Source organism: Trachurus trachurus (assembly GCF_905171665.1).
Source record: "Trachurus trachurus genome assembly, chromosome: 9".
NCBI lineage: Eukaryota > Metazoa > Chordata > Actinopteri > Carangiformes > Carangidae > Trachurus > Trachurus trachurus.
In genome coordinates this window covers 4300400-4318544 of record NC_139895.1, presented here as the reverse complement: position 1 = coordinate 4318544, position 18145 = coordinate 4300400, and the positions used below count along the sequence as shown (strand labels likewise).

The 18145-nt window shown below is 40.9% G+C and overlaps 1 protein-coding gene across 1 annotated transcript; it reads left to right on the top strand.

The window, feature by feature from the left end:
- Positions 1–11071: 11071 nt before the first annotated feature.
- Positions 11072–15879, top strand: LOC310991889 (uncharacterized protein; the record flags this gene model as incomplete). The annotated part of the gene is made up of 8 exons (XM_083979820.1): positions 11072–11096; positions 11526–11558; positions 12030–12053; positions 12326–12379; positions 12773–12808; positions 14290–14337; positions 15027–15062; positions 15286–15879. The coding sequence occupies 8 exons, from the start codon at positions 11072–11074 to the stop codon at positions 15339–15341; spliced, it is 312 nt and encodes a 103-aa protein (XP_083835946.1). The 3' UTR covers positions 15342–15879.
- Between the last annotated feature and the right edge of the window lie 2266 nt (positions 15880–18145).

Here is an 18145-nt window from a genome sequence, read left to right as displayed (position 1 = left end):
CTGGCATTCTGTTTCAAACTAAAGCTGGGTTTCAACATAATTCTGTTAAACAGTCTATCGCTAAGTCTTTGGTTGACATGGTTGAGGATTTGATTTGATTTGATTTGAAAATCTTTAATGTCCCCGAAGGGCAATTTGGTTTGCAGCAAAAGTTCAACACAGTAGAGCTCACATAGCACACACATGCTGGAAATGAGCTGGGATGTCAATGCCTGCCTCCAGAAATCTTATGAATTTGCTTTAATTCAAGACATTCAATCGGGTCTCACACTTATCCCAAGCACTATCTACACCATTTCATCCCAACCTCTATATAATACCCCTTTCCCACTGGTCAAAAAACCCGTTTAAACCCGCTAACAATCGGCTTTTGGTGGCAGTGGAAAAGGTGCACCGAGCCGCATCAACCCGCTAATTTACGTGATGGCGCTGAGCGTTAAGTGACGCCACGTCATCGCACCGGTCGCGTCTCATATCACGTACCAAAACAAAGCTCTGCTCCGCTCTGCTCTCATCCGAGACTGGGATCAAAAGATCAAAGAACACTGACCAAAAACGATTGAAAAAAAGAAAAGAAAAGAAGCGACAGTCTGTTTAACTGACGTGTTGTGCCACGGACGTCCGTCATCCGGCCGCGGCAAACTCGTTGTCCTCCGTGGTCCTGGTGCTCAGGTCAGCCAGACGCCTCGTCTGCCTCGGTGGACGGACACTCCGCGGCGGGCGGCTGTGGCATGACACTGTGTGTGTCTCTTGCACCGCGGATGAGAGCGGGGCGACTGGTTCTGACCAAAATGGGGCCCTAAGCGAAAAAATTTCGTCGGGCCCTCCTATAATCGTTTATAATGCAAACTACAACCACTAATACTGGCAGTTTAGCAGTTCTATACTTATACTAATATTAATTTTAAAAAACTATTGCTATTGCTATCAATTATTACTATTATTGTCATTATTATCATCATTATTATTATTATTATTATTATATAGGCTACAACTACAATCCTAATAAAACATACTAATTCAGTACCAAAGTTTCAAAATGTAGCTACATTCAAATTTAGTTCCTTCTGTCAACCAAAGTATCAAATACACTCATTTCTATCAATATTTATCTCTGATATCTCCTCCAAAGCTGCTTGTCATAGATTAAATTCACCAACAGATCCTTGTGTGGAGATAAAATAGATTATAAAGTTTAGCCGAAAATACGACCAACAACTGATACATTTACCACTGCCTTTCAACAGAGGTGAATGCATATGCAGACAAAGGTGTTAACAAGACATTTAATAAATGGTAAGGGCCGCTGGAAAATAACTTTCATCTCCAGACCACAGTCCACATCTACTGGAGGCTAGCAGCATCTCTCCTCCTACCTGCAGCAGCAGCTGTGCTGAGCATGGAGGTTTAGTGCTTATGCCACAAAGTTTAACATTTTTACTAGTGCTGGCGTTAACACCATTAGCAGCGTTAACGGACATTAACGGCGGTAACGGCTATCTATCTATCTGTCTATCTATCTATCTGTCTGTCTGAAGCAACTTCCATCTGATTAAAGGCAGCACCAGTTTCTATCAGATCAGAATTTATAGAGTTTACGTAAACTGGATTTAATCAACTAATTAAAACATTAATGAATTACGTAATTCTGAAATAAAATATGTGTTGTCTTTCTTCTTCTGTGTTAATAACTGAATCTTTGTGTTTCTGTTCTTTACAGAGGAAGAATTACAGACCATGATAGGTAATGTGTTTCACATGAATTTAGATATTTTCTTTAGGATTACATCCAGATTAAACTGTGTTCAGATTAAACCAGTTTTTACATTAAATAGACACATAATACACAGTTTTAACCAATGAATTAATAATGATTATGTGTTCTTTCTTCTTCTGTGGTAATGACTGAATGTTTGTGTTTCTGTTCTTTACAGAGAAACTCCTTTGCAAGCAAAAAGAGCATGGTAACATATTTCACATTAATTTTCATCTATTCTTTGGGTATCTGTCTGTCTGTCTGTCTCTATTCTAATCTCTATGTGTCTCAGTAAAACTAGAGCAGTGTTTCCCCTACCATTGTAAAGGCCTGGCGGGCCCCCAGGCCAACGAGAGCCCCCGCCAGGCCAAAAAAAGTTAATATGGCAAAAAAAATAAGCGACATATCCATTCATTCAGAAATCAATAATCATTTCTGTTTAGGAGGCTCTGTGCAGCGCTGTTTTGAAACGCGAGTTAACCTGCTTCGCTGCCTAGTAATGATGCGAGTGTGCGCGCATATTATGGGATGTTGAAGTTCATAACAAGTAAACTACGGTGCCGTGGAAAAAAGAAAGAAATATCGCGTCATGCAAGAGAGACAGGGGAGGGGGGAGAGAGAGAGGAAGGATTGACGTGGTGCAAAGGGACTGTCAGGTGGAATCGAACTGAGTTGCTGCAGCGGGTATTTGCTCTACCAGGTGAGACAGACTATACGTCGCTCGCGGCTCGTCATATTTAATCGGTGATTTCACCGAGCGTTTCAGTGACGGTGAGCGGCCTGACGCTGCTTCATTAACACCGCCGCTGTTTCATACTCGGGGCAGACGCACACAGTAACAGTCACCTTACCGTTACCATACCGACAAGCTGACGTGTCCAGGTTATAACCCCTGTCGCTGTTGTTTCAATGTCCCACATCCTCGAGTTTTACAGGGGCGTCTCAATAAACTAGAATAACATGGAGAGGTACTTCCAGTAGTTCAAGTCAAAAAGCCCCAACCAAGTAGGCCCATTGAGAGCATATACTGTAGTTGGACATAGCCTACTTTTCAGAAGGCCAACATTTTAATCTTCATTTTTTTAAAATACTGAATTAATGAAGCTAAATTGTCCACTGTCCACTGCAGCATGTGAATACAAAATCTGATTGGAGGAGCCATCTGTTAAAATGTTGTCCAGGTTAATGTTTTTGGCCATGAAAAGCCCTTCAGTTCAAGATTTCAACTGTGATCAGGCATTAACAGGTGGCTCACCTGTTCAGATAGGACATGGAGGGTGTAACTGCTACTGGTCAAATAATGTGAAATAGCATTAGATGGGGCAAGTAGGAAAAAACCTATAACGTCGAACCCTGATGTGGGCCTCCTTTTATAATAGAGGGGGCGTGCTGTCCCACGCGTATCGTCTGTTCAGGGTTTTTCCGTGGGTACCACCGGGTCTAAACAATTTTCTAGGGGAAACACTGTAGAGATTACATGTGTGCTCTCTCTTCTTCTGTGGTGACAGCTGAATGTTTGTATTTCTGTTCTTTGCAGACAACTCATGGATCTTCTCTCGCTTCCTGTCTGGTAACAGATTTCACATTAACTTTGATCTATTCTCTGGGATTACATTCACAGTGTTCAGAATAAATCAGTTTTTACATCAGTAGACACATGTTATACTGAGTTTTAACCTGAGTTAATTATGATTAAAATATGTTTGTGTTCTTTCTTCTTCTGTGGTGACAGCTGAATGTTTGTATTTCTGTTCTTTACAGATGACTCATGGATCTCCCTCCTGTCTGGTAACAGATTTCACATTAACTTTGATCTATTCTCTACATTTCAATCCAGATTAAACTGTGTTCAGATTAAACCAGTTATAAAGATGTTTAGTCAGATTCACATTTATAGATAGAGATAGATAAATACTTTATTTGTCCCGAAGGAAATTCAGTAATTCATAGATTTTATCTTCAGGATTGAACACACTGATAAATTCAGATTAAATATAATCTGTGTTTCTGTCTTTTACTGTGGCAGCGGATCTGGAGCTGATCATCACACCGAGTGGTAACAGATTTCACATTAACTTTGATCTATTCTCTGGGATTACATTCACAGTGTTCAGATTAAATCAGTTTTTACATTCAGTAGACACATGTAATACTGAGTTTTAACCTGAGTTAATTATGATTAAAATATGTTTGTGTTCTTTCTTCTTCTGTGGTGACAGCTGAATGTTTGTGTTTCTGTTCTTTACAGAGCAACGCATTCGCAAGCAAAAAGAGCATGGTAACATATTTATCTATCTGTCTGTCTGTCTGTCAGATTAAAGTCAGCACCAGTTTCTATCAGGGGCCGTATTCACAAAGCCTTTTATCTTACCGCTAGGAGTGCTCCTAACTCGCACTAAAAGTTTTTACGTAGGAGTTTTTTCTTAAAAGCTATTCACAAAGCCGCTGAGACCTACTCTTACTAAGGATAAATCACTAAGAGCAGAGTAAGAGTGACGCCCTGGTTTTTTTTTTGCCGTCAGGCCCGACGGGGCTTTTTAGACAGCTTCGAGTCCAAACCACTCTCTCTGCTGCCGAGTTGGGCTCTGAACTTTCTGTCTTTCTCTCTGCCATCTGCATCTTTCTGCTACAGTTTTTGTCGCGTCTCACTTTCACTTTCAGCAGTGAGTGACGCTCTGCAAACGCAACTCCTATGAGGGTCAGTGCGTCCACTCGCAAAGCAGTTGCGATTTTTTAAAATTCCCACATTCGAATATTAATTTTCCCGTTCGTTGACAGCCCTAATTATATTATATTATATTATATTATATTAAACCTGAGTTAATTTAGCCTAGAAATCTAGCTACACCCTAGCGGCAGCAAAAATATTTGCTCCGTAGGTGGGTCTAGAAACGAGCCATAGGAACTTTTTGAGTCTCGAACACCGTTTGTGTTGACCAATCACAGCGCTCTATCTGTTTAGAGAGTCGTTGGGCGGGCTTAACGCCATGACGACATACATTTTAATTGGCTTGTCAGGCTAACGTCATCCTGCTCTTTGCTCTGATTGGTCGTAGCGCTACCCTATTGCGTGCAGAGGCAGTTTGAAAGACAGCCTTCATCCCGCCCCCTGGATTGAGCCGAGGTCTACCGGTCGTTGCCAGACTAGACATTCTAGTGATATAGTCTGGCTTGTCAGGCTAGAGTTAATTATGATTAAAACATGTTTGTGTTCTTTCTTCTTCTGTGGTTGACTGAATGTTTGTGTTTCTGTTCTTTACAGAGGAACGCAGTCGCAAGCAAAGAGAGCATGGTAACATATTTCACATTCATTTTCATCTATTCTTTAGAATTCAATCCTGAATAAATAATGTTCAGATGAAACCAATTATAAAGAAATAATACATTGAAGGTCGTTTTATATTCTGTCAGGATGTGTTTCAGTGGTAATAACTGAATCTTTGTGTTTCCGTTCTTTACAGAGAAACTCATCAAAAACCTGCTTGGTAACAGATTTCACATTAACTTTGATCTATTCTTTAGATTTCTTTTTCTTTCTTTAACCTTTATTTAGATCTCGAAAGCCATTGAGGGTAAACCCTCATTTTCAATGACGTCGAGAGCACATCAAATCAAAACAACAATCACATAACAAATACAGTATTCATAAAAATACATCAAACAGCAATACGATCACACATTATCAACAATTTGTTTTAGGATTTTTTGAAACAGTTGCACAGTTACAGTTTTCAATCCAGATTAAACTGTGTTCAGAATAACAAATTTTAAATAAAGGTAATCTAATCTTCTACTCAGAGCCAGCCCAAGACATAAGCGAACTAAGCACCTGCTTAGGGCCCAGTGACCACTGGGGCCCCAAAAAGCGTAAAAAAGCGTAACTTCTGTCGATCCCTAGAGAAATCCTGCGTAATTACGATTACCCTTAATTGTTGTTGCACTTCAAATAGTTGTTTCACATTGCTGTTGCAGTTTATTTAAGACCAAATATAAAAACGCAGATGATGTGTTTACAGCAAATGCATTGTTTATTGCTATTCTGTTACTTTTAGTAGGGCTAGTTCAACAAGTGTAAATCAACCCCAGGCTGTATTTTTAGCTGAATTTGGTACCATTTCAGGTCAAGAATAGAATAGAATAGAATAGAATAGAATAGAATAGAATAGAATAGAATAAGGCTTTATTAAAAATCATAGATGGGTAAAAACATGCCAGACCATGATTCGTAACAAAAAATGAAATGAAATGAAATAAATTTATAGTAGGTGTGTGTACATGATTAATAATCAGTATTATTGGTAGCAATAGAGGGCCCCAAAATAACATTTTGCTTAGCGCCCCATGGAGGCTTGGGCGGGCCCTGCTTCTACTGAGCAGCCTCATACAGTTTTGGCCTAAATTTCGTGTGTGCTCTTTCTTCTTCAGTGATAATAACTGAATCTTTATATTTCTGTTCTTTAGAGGACCAAGACTTACTCTCCCACACTCTGTTTGGTAAGAGACTTCACATTCATTTTGATCTTTTATTTAGAATTAAATCTTGAAAAAATAGTGTTCAGATTAAACCAATTTTAGAGAAATATTAAATATAAGTCTTCATCTTCTAATGATCATCCTCATCAGAACCTGAAGGAGACAGAAACAGTCAGAGCAACTGAACCGAATCACTTCAACCTGGTTCAGTCTCTACATCTGTTTCCTTCACCGTAGAACTGATTCACATGAACAGTGGAGGATCAGAGTTGAACTGTTCTGATGTTTGATAACATTTGAATTTACACAGTGTGAAATATTTACATAGAAACAATATTAAGAGCTACTGGACTAGTAACAGTGAACCTGCAGCTTCTCCCACCAAAACAAAGGAGTTTTAGGCCACACACCCAAACACGCAGCTTTTTTTTTTTCTGCCAGGAGCACACAATTTAGCGCTCCTTATTTGGGATCTTAGTAAATCAGGCCCTTAGTTACTTTTGGTTTGCTCGTTAATTCATCTCAAAAAATTATATACTGTAAATCATCAGATTAAAGGCAGCACCAGTTTCGATCAGGATTAACATAGTTTAAACTGTGGGATTTAATTAATATATTTAAACACCGATTGCAGCAATTAATTCTGATTTAAATACATGTGTGCTCTATTTTCCTCTGTGGTGATAACTGAATCTTTATTTCTAATCTGCAGAGAAACTCACCAAGAATATGCTTGGTAATAGATTTCACATTAATTTTTAGATTAAACCTTAAAACCAAACAGGTAATTTTGATACATCTGTGCTCTGTATTCTTAATAAATATGTGTATTTCTGTTCTTTTCAGTGGATGATCCAGAATCCAAATGCAACCTTCTGTCTGGTAACAGATTTCACATTAATTTTACACAGTTAAAACCAATTAATCATTTATAGGGGTGTAACGGTACACACAAGTCACGATTCGGTACGTACCTCGGTTCAGGGGTCACGGTTCGGTACGGTTTCAGTACAACAGACACTAATTGAATGTAAAACTAAAATCTGTCTTGTGTTATAAAAGTAAAATATATATATATATATATATATATAAAATAAAACAAGTGCATTAGGAGTGATATAATGCCATTCTCAAATTCCGGTCGACCAGTCGCGAGCTGCTTTATGCTACGTTCATGCTGTGTTCACACTGAGATCGCGCTGCCCGGCTCGTTGCGGCGAGTTTACATTGAAAGTCAATACAACTCATGCGGCTAGTACAGTCTATGGTCGCGAGCCGTCACCGTTGTGTTTCATTGAGAAGCCACATGGTGACATGAATGAAGCAGGCAGCTCCTCTAACTTCACACCATGGATCTATTACATCCATGCTTCACACTCATGGATATAATACATGTTCACACTCTCATCACCTCTCTTCTTCGTCTGTTATGACAGTTGCAGGCAGCTTTGAGGCTCATTACCGCCACCTAGATTGTGAGTGAGGACTCAATTTAAAAAAAAAATTCACTCAGACATATTCGTCGTGTGACTGTGTGCACCGAACTGTGACCCCCGTACCATGACGGCACGGGACGAATACATATACCGTTACACCCCTAATCATTTGATTAAAATATGTTTGTGCTCTTGCTTCTTCAATGGTAATAACTGAATCTTTGTATTTCTGTTCCTTACAGAGAGAATCTCACTTGTCCTCACCCAGAGCGGTAAGAGATTTCACATTAATTTTGGTCTGTTGTTAAGGAGTTAATCCAGATTAAACCAGTTTTTACATTCAATAGGCATTTCACTAGCAAGGACCATGCCACAACAATGTGCCATTAAATGATTTAAAGGCCCCATGGCATGAAAAATGTGATTTTGGTAATTTTTTCTCTGGGCCACGTATATACTGCCCCATGCATCAAACTGGTCATAAACGGAGAAACACACACCGCCCATTTGTAGGAACTGTCTCTTTAAGACGAGCAGATAGCACTTCCTCCTTTCTGTGATGTCACACACAAGGTAACTCCGCCCACCGTGACCAGTTGTTTTTTTTTCAATTTTTATGAATGCAGCTTAGGTTTCAGTTACTTGCCTTTGATTGGCCCGACCACATGCCACTCTAAAACAGTCAGCCAATCAGAGGAGAGATTCTCATTCTCTCTTCTGATTGGCCAAATGACCTGTGCCTGCTAGAGCTCCAGAAAGAGGCAACAGAAAGGGGCAGTAGAAACCATATTAAGCAGATCACAGGTACTCAAAACCAATGATACATCTTGTTAGGGATATCAGCAGGTAAATAAACCCAGAGAAAAGTGCTCAGCATGGGGCCTTTAATGGGATGAATGAATGACATTGTACAGAGTGGTAAAGGTGAGGGAAGGTTGATGTCAGCGCGTCTGGTCTGGGAGGATGAACTGGAGACCGGCGGAGGGAGACTCAGAGTGGGGGTTCCGTCTCGGTGTTGTTCCGTCCGATCTGGATTCATGCCCCCAAAAGTTGGATTAAATAAAATCGCAAACAGGTTGTTCAGGTCATTGTGGAGGATGTATGAGTGAAATGCTTTTGGCGACCAACGGCCCGAAACTTGACAGTTGATCTGAGATGTCTTGTCTGACTGCTGAGGATGCGGTGCTTATTCTAGGAAGGGCAAGAGAAGTATGTGGGAAATATTTCTGAGATGACGGCGTTGCCAAGATGCGTTAGCTGCATGGCTGGAACTGGTGCATTGGGTTATCAGTTCTCGAGAGCTGAGGTAGGAGTCGAAGAGGAAATTGTAGATGGACCATGTGGTTCCCGGTTGCCTTGTGTAGCCGATGTCATATCTGGCCCTCTGCGTTGTGTTTCTCACAGCCTGCCCTAAGTGGGGTTCGATCCCACGACGCTAACCTCTTCGCCAAGAGGTTGACAACCGCTTGGCGGGTTGGTTAGCACGTCTTTTTTTATGGGTGGAGTGAGTGCACATCCGTTTCACTTGCTCCATTGGAGTCTGAAGATAAGAGAGTCTGGTAATGTCAGATAGACAGGGATGATGAGACGGATTGTAGGAAGATGAGGTAGGGATGAAGTTGGAGCACCTCGAAAGTTGAGAAGATGTGGATTACTGTAGGGGGTGTATACAGTAGCTTAGTTGCAGAGGACGGATGCAGTGTGTTGGAAGTGAGTAGCAAGCGCCTTGCAATGTGAGGAGGCTCACATTTTCTTGAGCCTTGATTAAAACGGTAATGTGAGAATGAGTGATAGAAGGACGATGGAGTCCGCTGATAAAATGCTGGACTTGCACTTATATAGCGCTTTTCTAGTCTCTCAGACCACTCAAAGCGCCTTACATTGTTGGTCACATTCACCCTTTTACACATACATTCATACAGTGCGGGAATCTAACCATTCACACACATTCGCACACCCAATGGGGGCAAGTGTTGGTTCAGTGTCTTGCCCAAGGACACTTCGACATGTTGCCAGGAGAAGCCTGGAATCGAGCCACCGACCTACCTCCTGAGCCACAGCCGCTCATTAGTTTGAGGATGAAATTCCTGCTGTCTCTAATCTAATCTCTATGTGTCTCAGTAAAACTAGAGATTACATGTGTGCTCTCTCTTCTTCTGTGGTGACAGCTGAATGTTTGTATTTCTGTTCTTTACAGAGAACTCATGGATCTTCTCTCGCTACCTGTCTGGTAACAGATTTCACATTAACTTTGATCTATTCTCTACATTTCAATCCAGATTAAACTGTGTTCAGATTAAACCAGTTATAAAGATGTTTAATAAGATTCACATTTATAGATTTTATCTTTAGGATTGAACACACCAATAAATTCAGATTAAATATAATCTGTGTTTCTGTCTTTTACTGTGGCAGCGGATCTGGAACTGATCATCACACCGAGTGGTAACAGATTTCACATTAACTTTGATCTGTTCTCTGGGATTACATTCAGATTAAACTGTGTTGAGATTAAATTATTTTTTAAATCATTTAGAAATATTTTTCTTTCTTTTTTTTTCACATTAAGTAGACACATATAATACACAATTTTACTGTAAGTATGTGTGTTTTTTTCTTTAGACTTTGCTGTGACATCATGGAGCTCCCCCTTCCTGTCTGGTAACAGATTTCACGTTAACTTTGATCTATTCTCTGGGATTACATTCACAGTGTTCAGAATAAATCAGTTTTTACATCAGTAGACACATGTTATACTGAGTTTTAACCTGAGTTAATTATGATCAGTGATGGGCAAATTACTTTGAAAAAGTAACTAATTACAATTACAAATTACTTCTTAAAAAAGTAATTGAGTTAGTAACTCAATTACTCTATTATAAAAGTAACTAATTACTAGGAAAAGTAATTTTTGCGTTACTAAAACAAAGTAATATGTCAAAGAATTCGGCTTTTTAGAAGCATGTTTCACACGCCAGTTTCATAGAGTAGAACAGCATAGAGAGATAATTAACCTTAAACAAATATCCTTTGCCATGGGGGGGGGTATGAACTTCAATAATTCAATTTATTGCTCATCAACATAATATTTATTGAAACTGACACATCAGCAACTGGCATAACAATCCCTTTCAGACCTGATATCAAATGTGGACAAACGCTTTCCTCCCGGGCATAACGTGCACTTCAAATACAAGTTCTTCCCCTTTCTCTCAACGATGGTGAAGTAGTGTTTATATATCCACTTGCTAAACGCCGACTTTCCCACTTTATCCTCCTCTTCTGTACTCGCCATTTCTTCTCTGTCTATCACTTTGGTTTTACCGGTCGAAAGTTGTGTGTGTGCGCCGCACAGAAGCTACGTCGGTTTGTGTGTAAAATAAACTCCTACAAGGATTCGTCAATGATGTCACGCAGCTATACATCGTCAAGTCAGTTACTTCCTTGTTCCATATCCGCAAAACATGACCTGTCTTATCCTTGGTATTTATCGAAACCGTGTTGTACTAGTGTGCTCTCTACTCTGCAGCCCGCTTATGAAGTGAGGAGGAGGAAAGGAAGAAAAGAAAAAACAATAGCCTAGAACTCATGCTGGCTGCAGGCTTTTTTTTTTTTTTTACCATGATCGCGCTGGGGCCCCGATTTTAGTAACGGCAACACAAGTCATGTTAGTAACGGAAACGGCGTTAGTAACGCTGGATAAAGTAATTAGATTACAAATTACAGAGGAATGTAACGGCGTTACGTAATCGCGTTTATTCTAACGGCGTTAGTCTCAACACTGATTATGATTAAAATATGTTTGTGTTCTTTCTTCTTCTGTGGTGACAGCTGAATGTTTGTATTTCTGTTCTTTGCAGACGACTCATGGATCGTCTCTCGCTACCTGTCTGGTAACAGATTTCACATTAACTTTGATCTATTCTCTGGGATTACACTCAGATTAAACTGTGTTGAGATTAAATTATTTTTTAAATCATTTAGAAATATTTTTCTTTTCTTTTTTTCACATTAAGTAGACACATATAATACACAATTTTACTGTAAGTATGTGTGTTTTTTTCTTTAGACTTTGCTGTGAGATCATGGAGCTCCCCCTTCCTGTCTGGTAACAGATTTCACATTAACTTTGATCTATTCTCTACATTTCAATCCAGATTAAACTGTGTTCAGATTAAACCAGTTATAAAGATGTTTAGTCAGATTCACATTTATAGATTTACACATCAGATCAGAATTTACAGCGTTTGTGGGATTGAATCAACTTGTAATTGAAACACCAATCAATGAATCCTACTAATACTAGTGTGCTCTTTCTTCTTCAGTGGTTAATGACTGAACTTTTGTGTTTCTGTTCTTTACAGAGGAACTCCATCGTGCCCTGTTTGGTAACAGATTTCATTTTCATTTTGATCTGTTCTTCAGATTAAAATCCAGATTATGATGTGTTCAGATTAAACCAGTTGAATTTAAAGTCTAATCTGATCTTCTGTCAGGTTTACTGTAACTGACTCACAACTGTTCTGCTGTTTGATCACATCTGAAGTTTTAATTGTGGGATTTGTTCAATTCAGTGAATAACCAATTCATTGATTCTAAATTAACATCTTTGCTCTTTCTTCTTCAGTGTTGATAACTGAATTTTGGAATTTCTTTACAGGAGGGGAAGGAAATGAGAAAAATGGTCCAAAATCCAAAAGGCGCCTCAGAAGCTGTAAGAAATTTCACATTAATTTTGATCACATTCAAGGTTAAATGTAAATTAAAATGTGTCTAAACTGTGATCAGCCTCATCAACAGTTTTAGATTAAACTCCATTAGTGTCCAGAACCTGGAGGAGACAGAACCAGTCAAAACCAGTCAGAACCAGTCAGAGCAGCTGAACTGAATCACTTCAACCTGGTTCAGTCTCTACATCGGTTTCCTGATTCACATGAGCAGTGGAGGATCAGAGTTGAACTGTTCTGTTTGATCACATCTGAACTTCATAGCTTAAACTGTGGGATTTAATCATCTCATTAAAACAGTAATGAGTTAATTCAGGATTAAACACATTTCTGTCTCAGGTATTACTGTGACTGAATCTGTGTATTTCTGTTCTATACAGTTGAAGCTCGTCAAAAAAGAAGGTGCATCCAGAGAGGTAATGGACTTTGTGTTACTGTGTTCAAATTAAATCATATTTTTAGTTGAAATAAAGGTCACTTAAAGGTCTCATGTTATGCTGTTTTTCAACCATTTCACATGGCTCTAAGTTGTCCAACCATATAGTATTCCTAGTGTATTGTCCCCAAATCAATCTGCAGCTCTACATCTCAGTAATCTAAAAGTGTCTCTCCAGAGCTCTCCTGAGAACGAGTCATTTCTGTGTCTGCACCTTGAAATGTAAATAAGATGTGTAAACCACGTCCACTCCACAGCTGTCACGGGGAGAGGGTGTGGTTTTCACTACAGGTACATGTGCCAGTGTTGACATTGGGAATAGGGATGGGGTCGGGCATGACTTCCGAAAGAGAAACATTGACTCTACAGCCATCAGAAAGTTCTGTGTGAAACTGTCAAATAAAAAAACAAGTGAAACTGAAGAGCAGCACAAACTGTGCACTGTTGTATGGACTGATGAGAAGCTACTGGAGAATATTGAGGTGGTTTTGCGCCGGGAGGGAGAGGAGACTTCCTCGTTCAGATGTCTCTCATTCCGTGATGAGGACCGCTGCGCTGATGAGAAGCGGTATCGTTCCAATATTCTCTGATCCGCGATTTCTTTTCTTTTTCTTTTTTTTTTTTTTTAAAGTATATTTTTTTGGGCTTTTATTGCCTTTAATTGATAGAGCAGTCGAGAGAGAGACAGGAAATGGGGAGGCAGAGAGCGGGGGAATGACACGCAGGAAAGGGCCGCCCGACGCGGGACTCGAACCGGGACCGCCTGCACCGAGGACCGAGCCTCAACATGGGGCAGCAGCTCCACCCAGTGAGCCAAACGCCGCCCCCGCAATTTCATTTTTAATGACAGGCGGCTGTTTTTCAGTCAGTGATTCAAAACGATCATCTGGAGGCTGCGGTACCGACCGCTCCTCCCGTAGGTCGACCGCTTCATGTCAAATGACGGACGGACAGGGGGAGAGAGAGTGAGTGTGTGTATGTGTGTGTGGGGTGGGGGGCTTGACTGTCGCTGTTACGGAAATGGCTCAGCGGGCGGAGCTCACGTTTTTCCAGACTGGCCCAGGGGGAGTATAAGGAAGTACCGGGAGGTGGAGTCACCTGAGCTCAGCGCATCCTGACGTCCAGTCTGCCAACACTTCCAATTCGCCCGTTTGGAGACACGATCTCAAAAAGTGTAACAATTAAGGGAGTGAACAGACTTTTTTCACCTCCAGGTATCATAGAAAGGCCACGGGAACACATAGGACCACTACAAAACCTGTAGAAAGTGGATTTTGCATAATATGGGCCCTTTAATAATGACCAATCATCATCAACAATTTTGTATTAAAACTGCAAGTGTTCAAACACAGGCAACAAAGGCTTCGAATTTCATGACACTCAGCCTGTTTAATAATAACAACACAGTTAAGCTCTTCTTATTTTGGGGGTAATGAATCAATCTGTACGTTGCTTTTCTAGAATGCACCGACAGCGACGAAAGCATGGATGGAATTTCACGACCTGACTGTGAGTTTAACTGAACTGACTCACAACTATTCTTCTGTTTGAGCAGATCTCAGGTTTCACATTTTAAACTGGGGATTTAATCAGTTTATTAAAGCAGAAGTAAGTGATATATTTGTGTTAATATAAGTCTTAAATAGTTATATCTTCCGACAGCAATCACTTACATAGAGTGTTTGGTCTGAAACACGGGTCTGTCAGTCACTCTGCTCTGCTCTGAGCCGAGGAGAAAACATTTATCGTATCCTACAGTTTTTATCCAATGAGGAGAGAGAACGGCATGCAGGGCTGTGTGTGCAGCCAAGGAACGCCGTGAATGTGGCGACGTAGGGACGAGGACTGTTATGGTGCGTTCAAGGAAACTCGTATTTTTCCGACCGTGAAGTGGTACCAGTTCGATCTGGTACGAGTTCACAGGTCGGAAGTTACGAGTGGCCGTTATAGTGACTTTCACCGGTAAAACAGGTCGGAAAAACACGAGTGGGTTGCCTGGAACGCTACAAAGTTGTAAGTTGTGACTTGAAGCTGTAATTTACGATTTCAAAAGCCTGCCTGGAACGCAGCATTAGCCAAAACGACCGGACCACTTACTTCTGCTTCAAAACACAAATGAACTTGTTTGGAATTAAATAAATTTACTGTGTCTTCTTCACTGGTAATGACCCAGTGTGTGTATTTCTGTCTCTTTATAGTTGAAGATGATCCAGGACTCACACTGCAGCCCCCGGGTGGGAATAGATTTCACCTTCATTTTGATTCTCTAGGATTTACTTCTTTAGGATGAAATCCAAATTAAATGATGTTAATTTATTATGATACTGCATCACTAATGAAACACAGACATGAAACGCAAACTGCTCACTGTCTTAGTCTCTTTTTATAAGTGTGGAGGCTTCAAAACTCACTTCACTTCATCCAAAACTTTAAATTTCTTTATCTTCGTCTTTATAGATACACAATGGTTCCAAGATACACAATGGTTCCAACCAGTTGTTGCAGGTTTCTAGACTTCAGATTCCTGCAGGACGGAGCAGCAGAGCCTCGACTGCAGCTGAGATGCAACACAAATAGTTCAACAGCAGCTGCTTTGCTGAATATAACAATCTGCTGTTTGGACTTTGACGGTTTATCTAACGTCGATCATTTATCTCTTTTCGGTGTGTAACCATTTGGTAGTTTTAAGGAGGTGGTGGTAAATAATACATACAAAATACTTGTATGCCAATGTCAGACTACTAGACAGTTTCTCGCTGTGTGCTCTGTCACTCTGTTACATATTAATGGGTCACTTTGTATATGAATGACAAATCAAATCAAATCAAAATCAGATTTTGTAGGGCAGGGGTTCCCAAACTTTTCCATGCCAAGGCCCCCAAATAGCATTAGCTTCTGACTGGGGACCTCCTTTGTGAACCCACTGATAATACTATAAAATATATAGAGAAACATAAACTTTTCATTACTTTTATTAACTAATCAATAATTATATCATTTATTTAGCATGAAATGTATTCCACATTGTATTGATATGGACCTGTGTCTGAAATAAAGCTTATTCGCATTGCATAATAAATTCTGTCAGTTTTGACAGAACAGAACAAATGTGTGTGTGTGTGTGTCAATGTGCATTTGTGTTTGGCAGTGAACGGCAGGGAGCATACCTGGGGGAGGGATGGGCTTGATGGCTTCTAGACACAGTTTCTCAAGCTGACTACGTGCTGTATGTTTTGTTTTTTTAAAGTGGAAAAGCCAGACTCACACAAGTAGGCCGTTGCAAAGAGGGGAGAAGACATTTCAGCGCCGGCTCAGCCAAGATGGGATAGTTCGTTCTTACATGTTGCTCGTATTGTCAGACTGCAGAGTTTGTCATCTCACTCAGCTTCTCCTCCACTTTAAAGGGATAGTAACTCACCCAAAATTGAACTTTCACTCATTACCCCCCCCCCCCCCCCCCCCCCCCCCTCTCATGTGGACTAAGGGCTGGGAGAAGTTTCAGAGTCCTCCGTGGCTTCTCTGAGTTACAGGGCGTCTCAGCGTAGCAGTGCATGTCAATATAACGGTTGCAAATGGATACCAACTGTCTTAAAAGACACACCAAAAAACATCCAAATACCTCCATGCTGCTCGTATGTAATGTCCGTCTTTTATTGAAGCCCCGAAATGCGAAATTGTTCCGAAAAAAAATTAATAAGTCTATATTTCAAGCTTGTTTGTAGCGGAAGCTTCTCGAAGCTCCTCTTCCCGATTCGTCCAAATTTGACGAACCCAAAATGGAGGTATTTGGATGTTTCTTGGTGTGTCTTTTTGTTACGAAGACAGTTGGTATCCATTTGCAACCGTCATATGGACATGCACTGCTACGCCGAGACCCCCTGTAACTCAGAGAAGCCACGGAGGACTCTGAAACTTCTCCCAGCCCTTAGTCCACATGAGGGGGAGGAGATAATGAGTGAGTGGAATTTAAATTTTGGGTGAACTATCCCTTTAAGTCCCATCCCTTGGGTGGGAGAGGACCGCCCCTTTATGCCATTCTCTCTCCTCATTGGATAAAGGTTGTAGGATACAAGGAAAGTTTTCTCCTCGGCTTACAGCAGAGCAGAGTGACTGACAGACCCGTGTTTCAGTCCAAACACCCTATCCACCACTTTCCGGAGAACGACGCTGGGTGTCGCCATGACACTCCATTCATTACATTTTAGATTAACGTTAGCTGTTAGCCGTTAGCAGTGTCTTAAATAACTCAATAAACAGCCCATGAAAAAAATATTTTTTTCCGGCAGATATCCTAGTTCCAACATGACTGAGCTAACTGGAGTAGTTTCATGTTGTGTCCGACAACGGGAGGGTTTTAACAGCTGACGTCCTGATGTTAGTTTGCTGCTGCTGTTAACTGTCAGCAGCAGCAAAGCTAACGGCTACGATAGCCATGACTAGTTGCAGAGGCGTGCCGTGCACACAGAAGCGGTGGTGTTTGTTCGGTAATTCGTTTTGTAAACTTGACAAAACATCAGATTAGTCAGGGCGGTTTTGGCAGCCCGGAGCCCCCACATTTGGTGCCTACACCGGTGGCTAACGCTACCAGTTAGCCGCTCGCTAGAATGCTACTATGGGGTTGAAAACCGACTTCCGTTGTGGTGTGACGCAATGGATAATGGGAAAATAAAGTGGTGGATAGAAGTGATTGCTGTCGGAAGATACAACTATTTAAGACTTATTAACACAAACATTCTGCTTACTTCTGCTTTAATTCCTTCCTGGAGCTTATTGACCACAGCATAATCTTTTTTGGAAACAGAAGGCACTTTGTTGGGCACCTACATGTCATGCCCTTGTGTAGCCGATGTCTGAGTTGTGTTTCGGTATGAACTGCTGGGTTTGGACCCTGGTCTCTCGCACGGCGGGCGACGATGCAGGTCAGGTTTGCACATCTTTAATGGATGAGTGAGTTATACTTGCTTATACCATGGTCTGGGTGAATCCTCGATTCTGATTGGCTGCGGGGTGTCCATTAAAAAGTGTTATTACACGGCTCTATTGAATGCTGCTCTCTGATTGGTCCAGCGCTGCGTTCTGCGGTCTGTTATTTCTGTATAACGGACCGTCGTCAAGTATAACAGACCGTTGCTAGGGACGCCGCTCTGATCAGCGCAGCACAGAAAAGAGAAACTATGCAGGATATTTACCTTGTGTTTCATTTTTACCGTCATTAAACAGCTTCGGACTAATAGTGATGTTAGATGAATGACTGGTAACTTTTCTGGAGGAGGGTCTGGCCAGCGAGACTACAAGGAGAGTGGAGGCTCCTTCCACA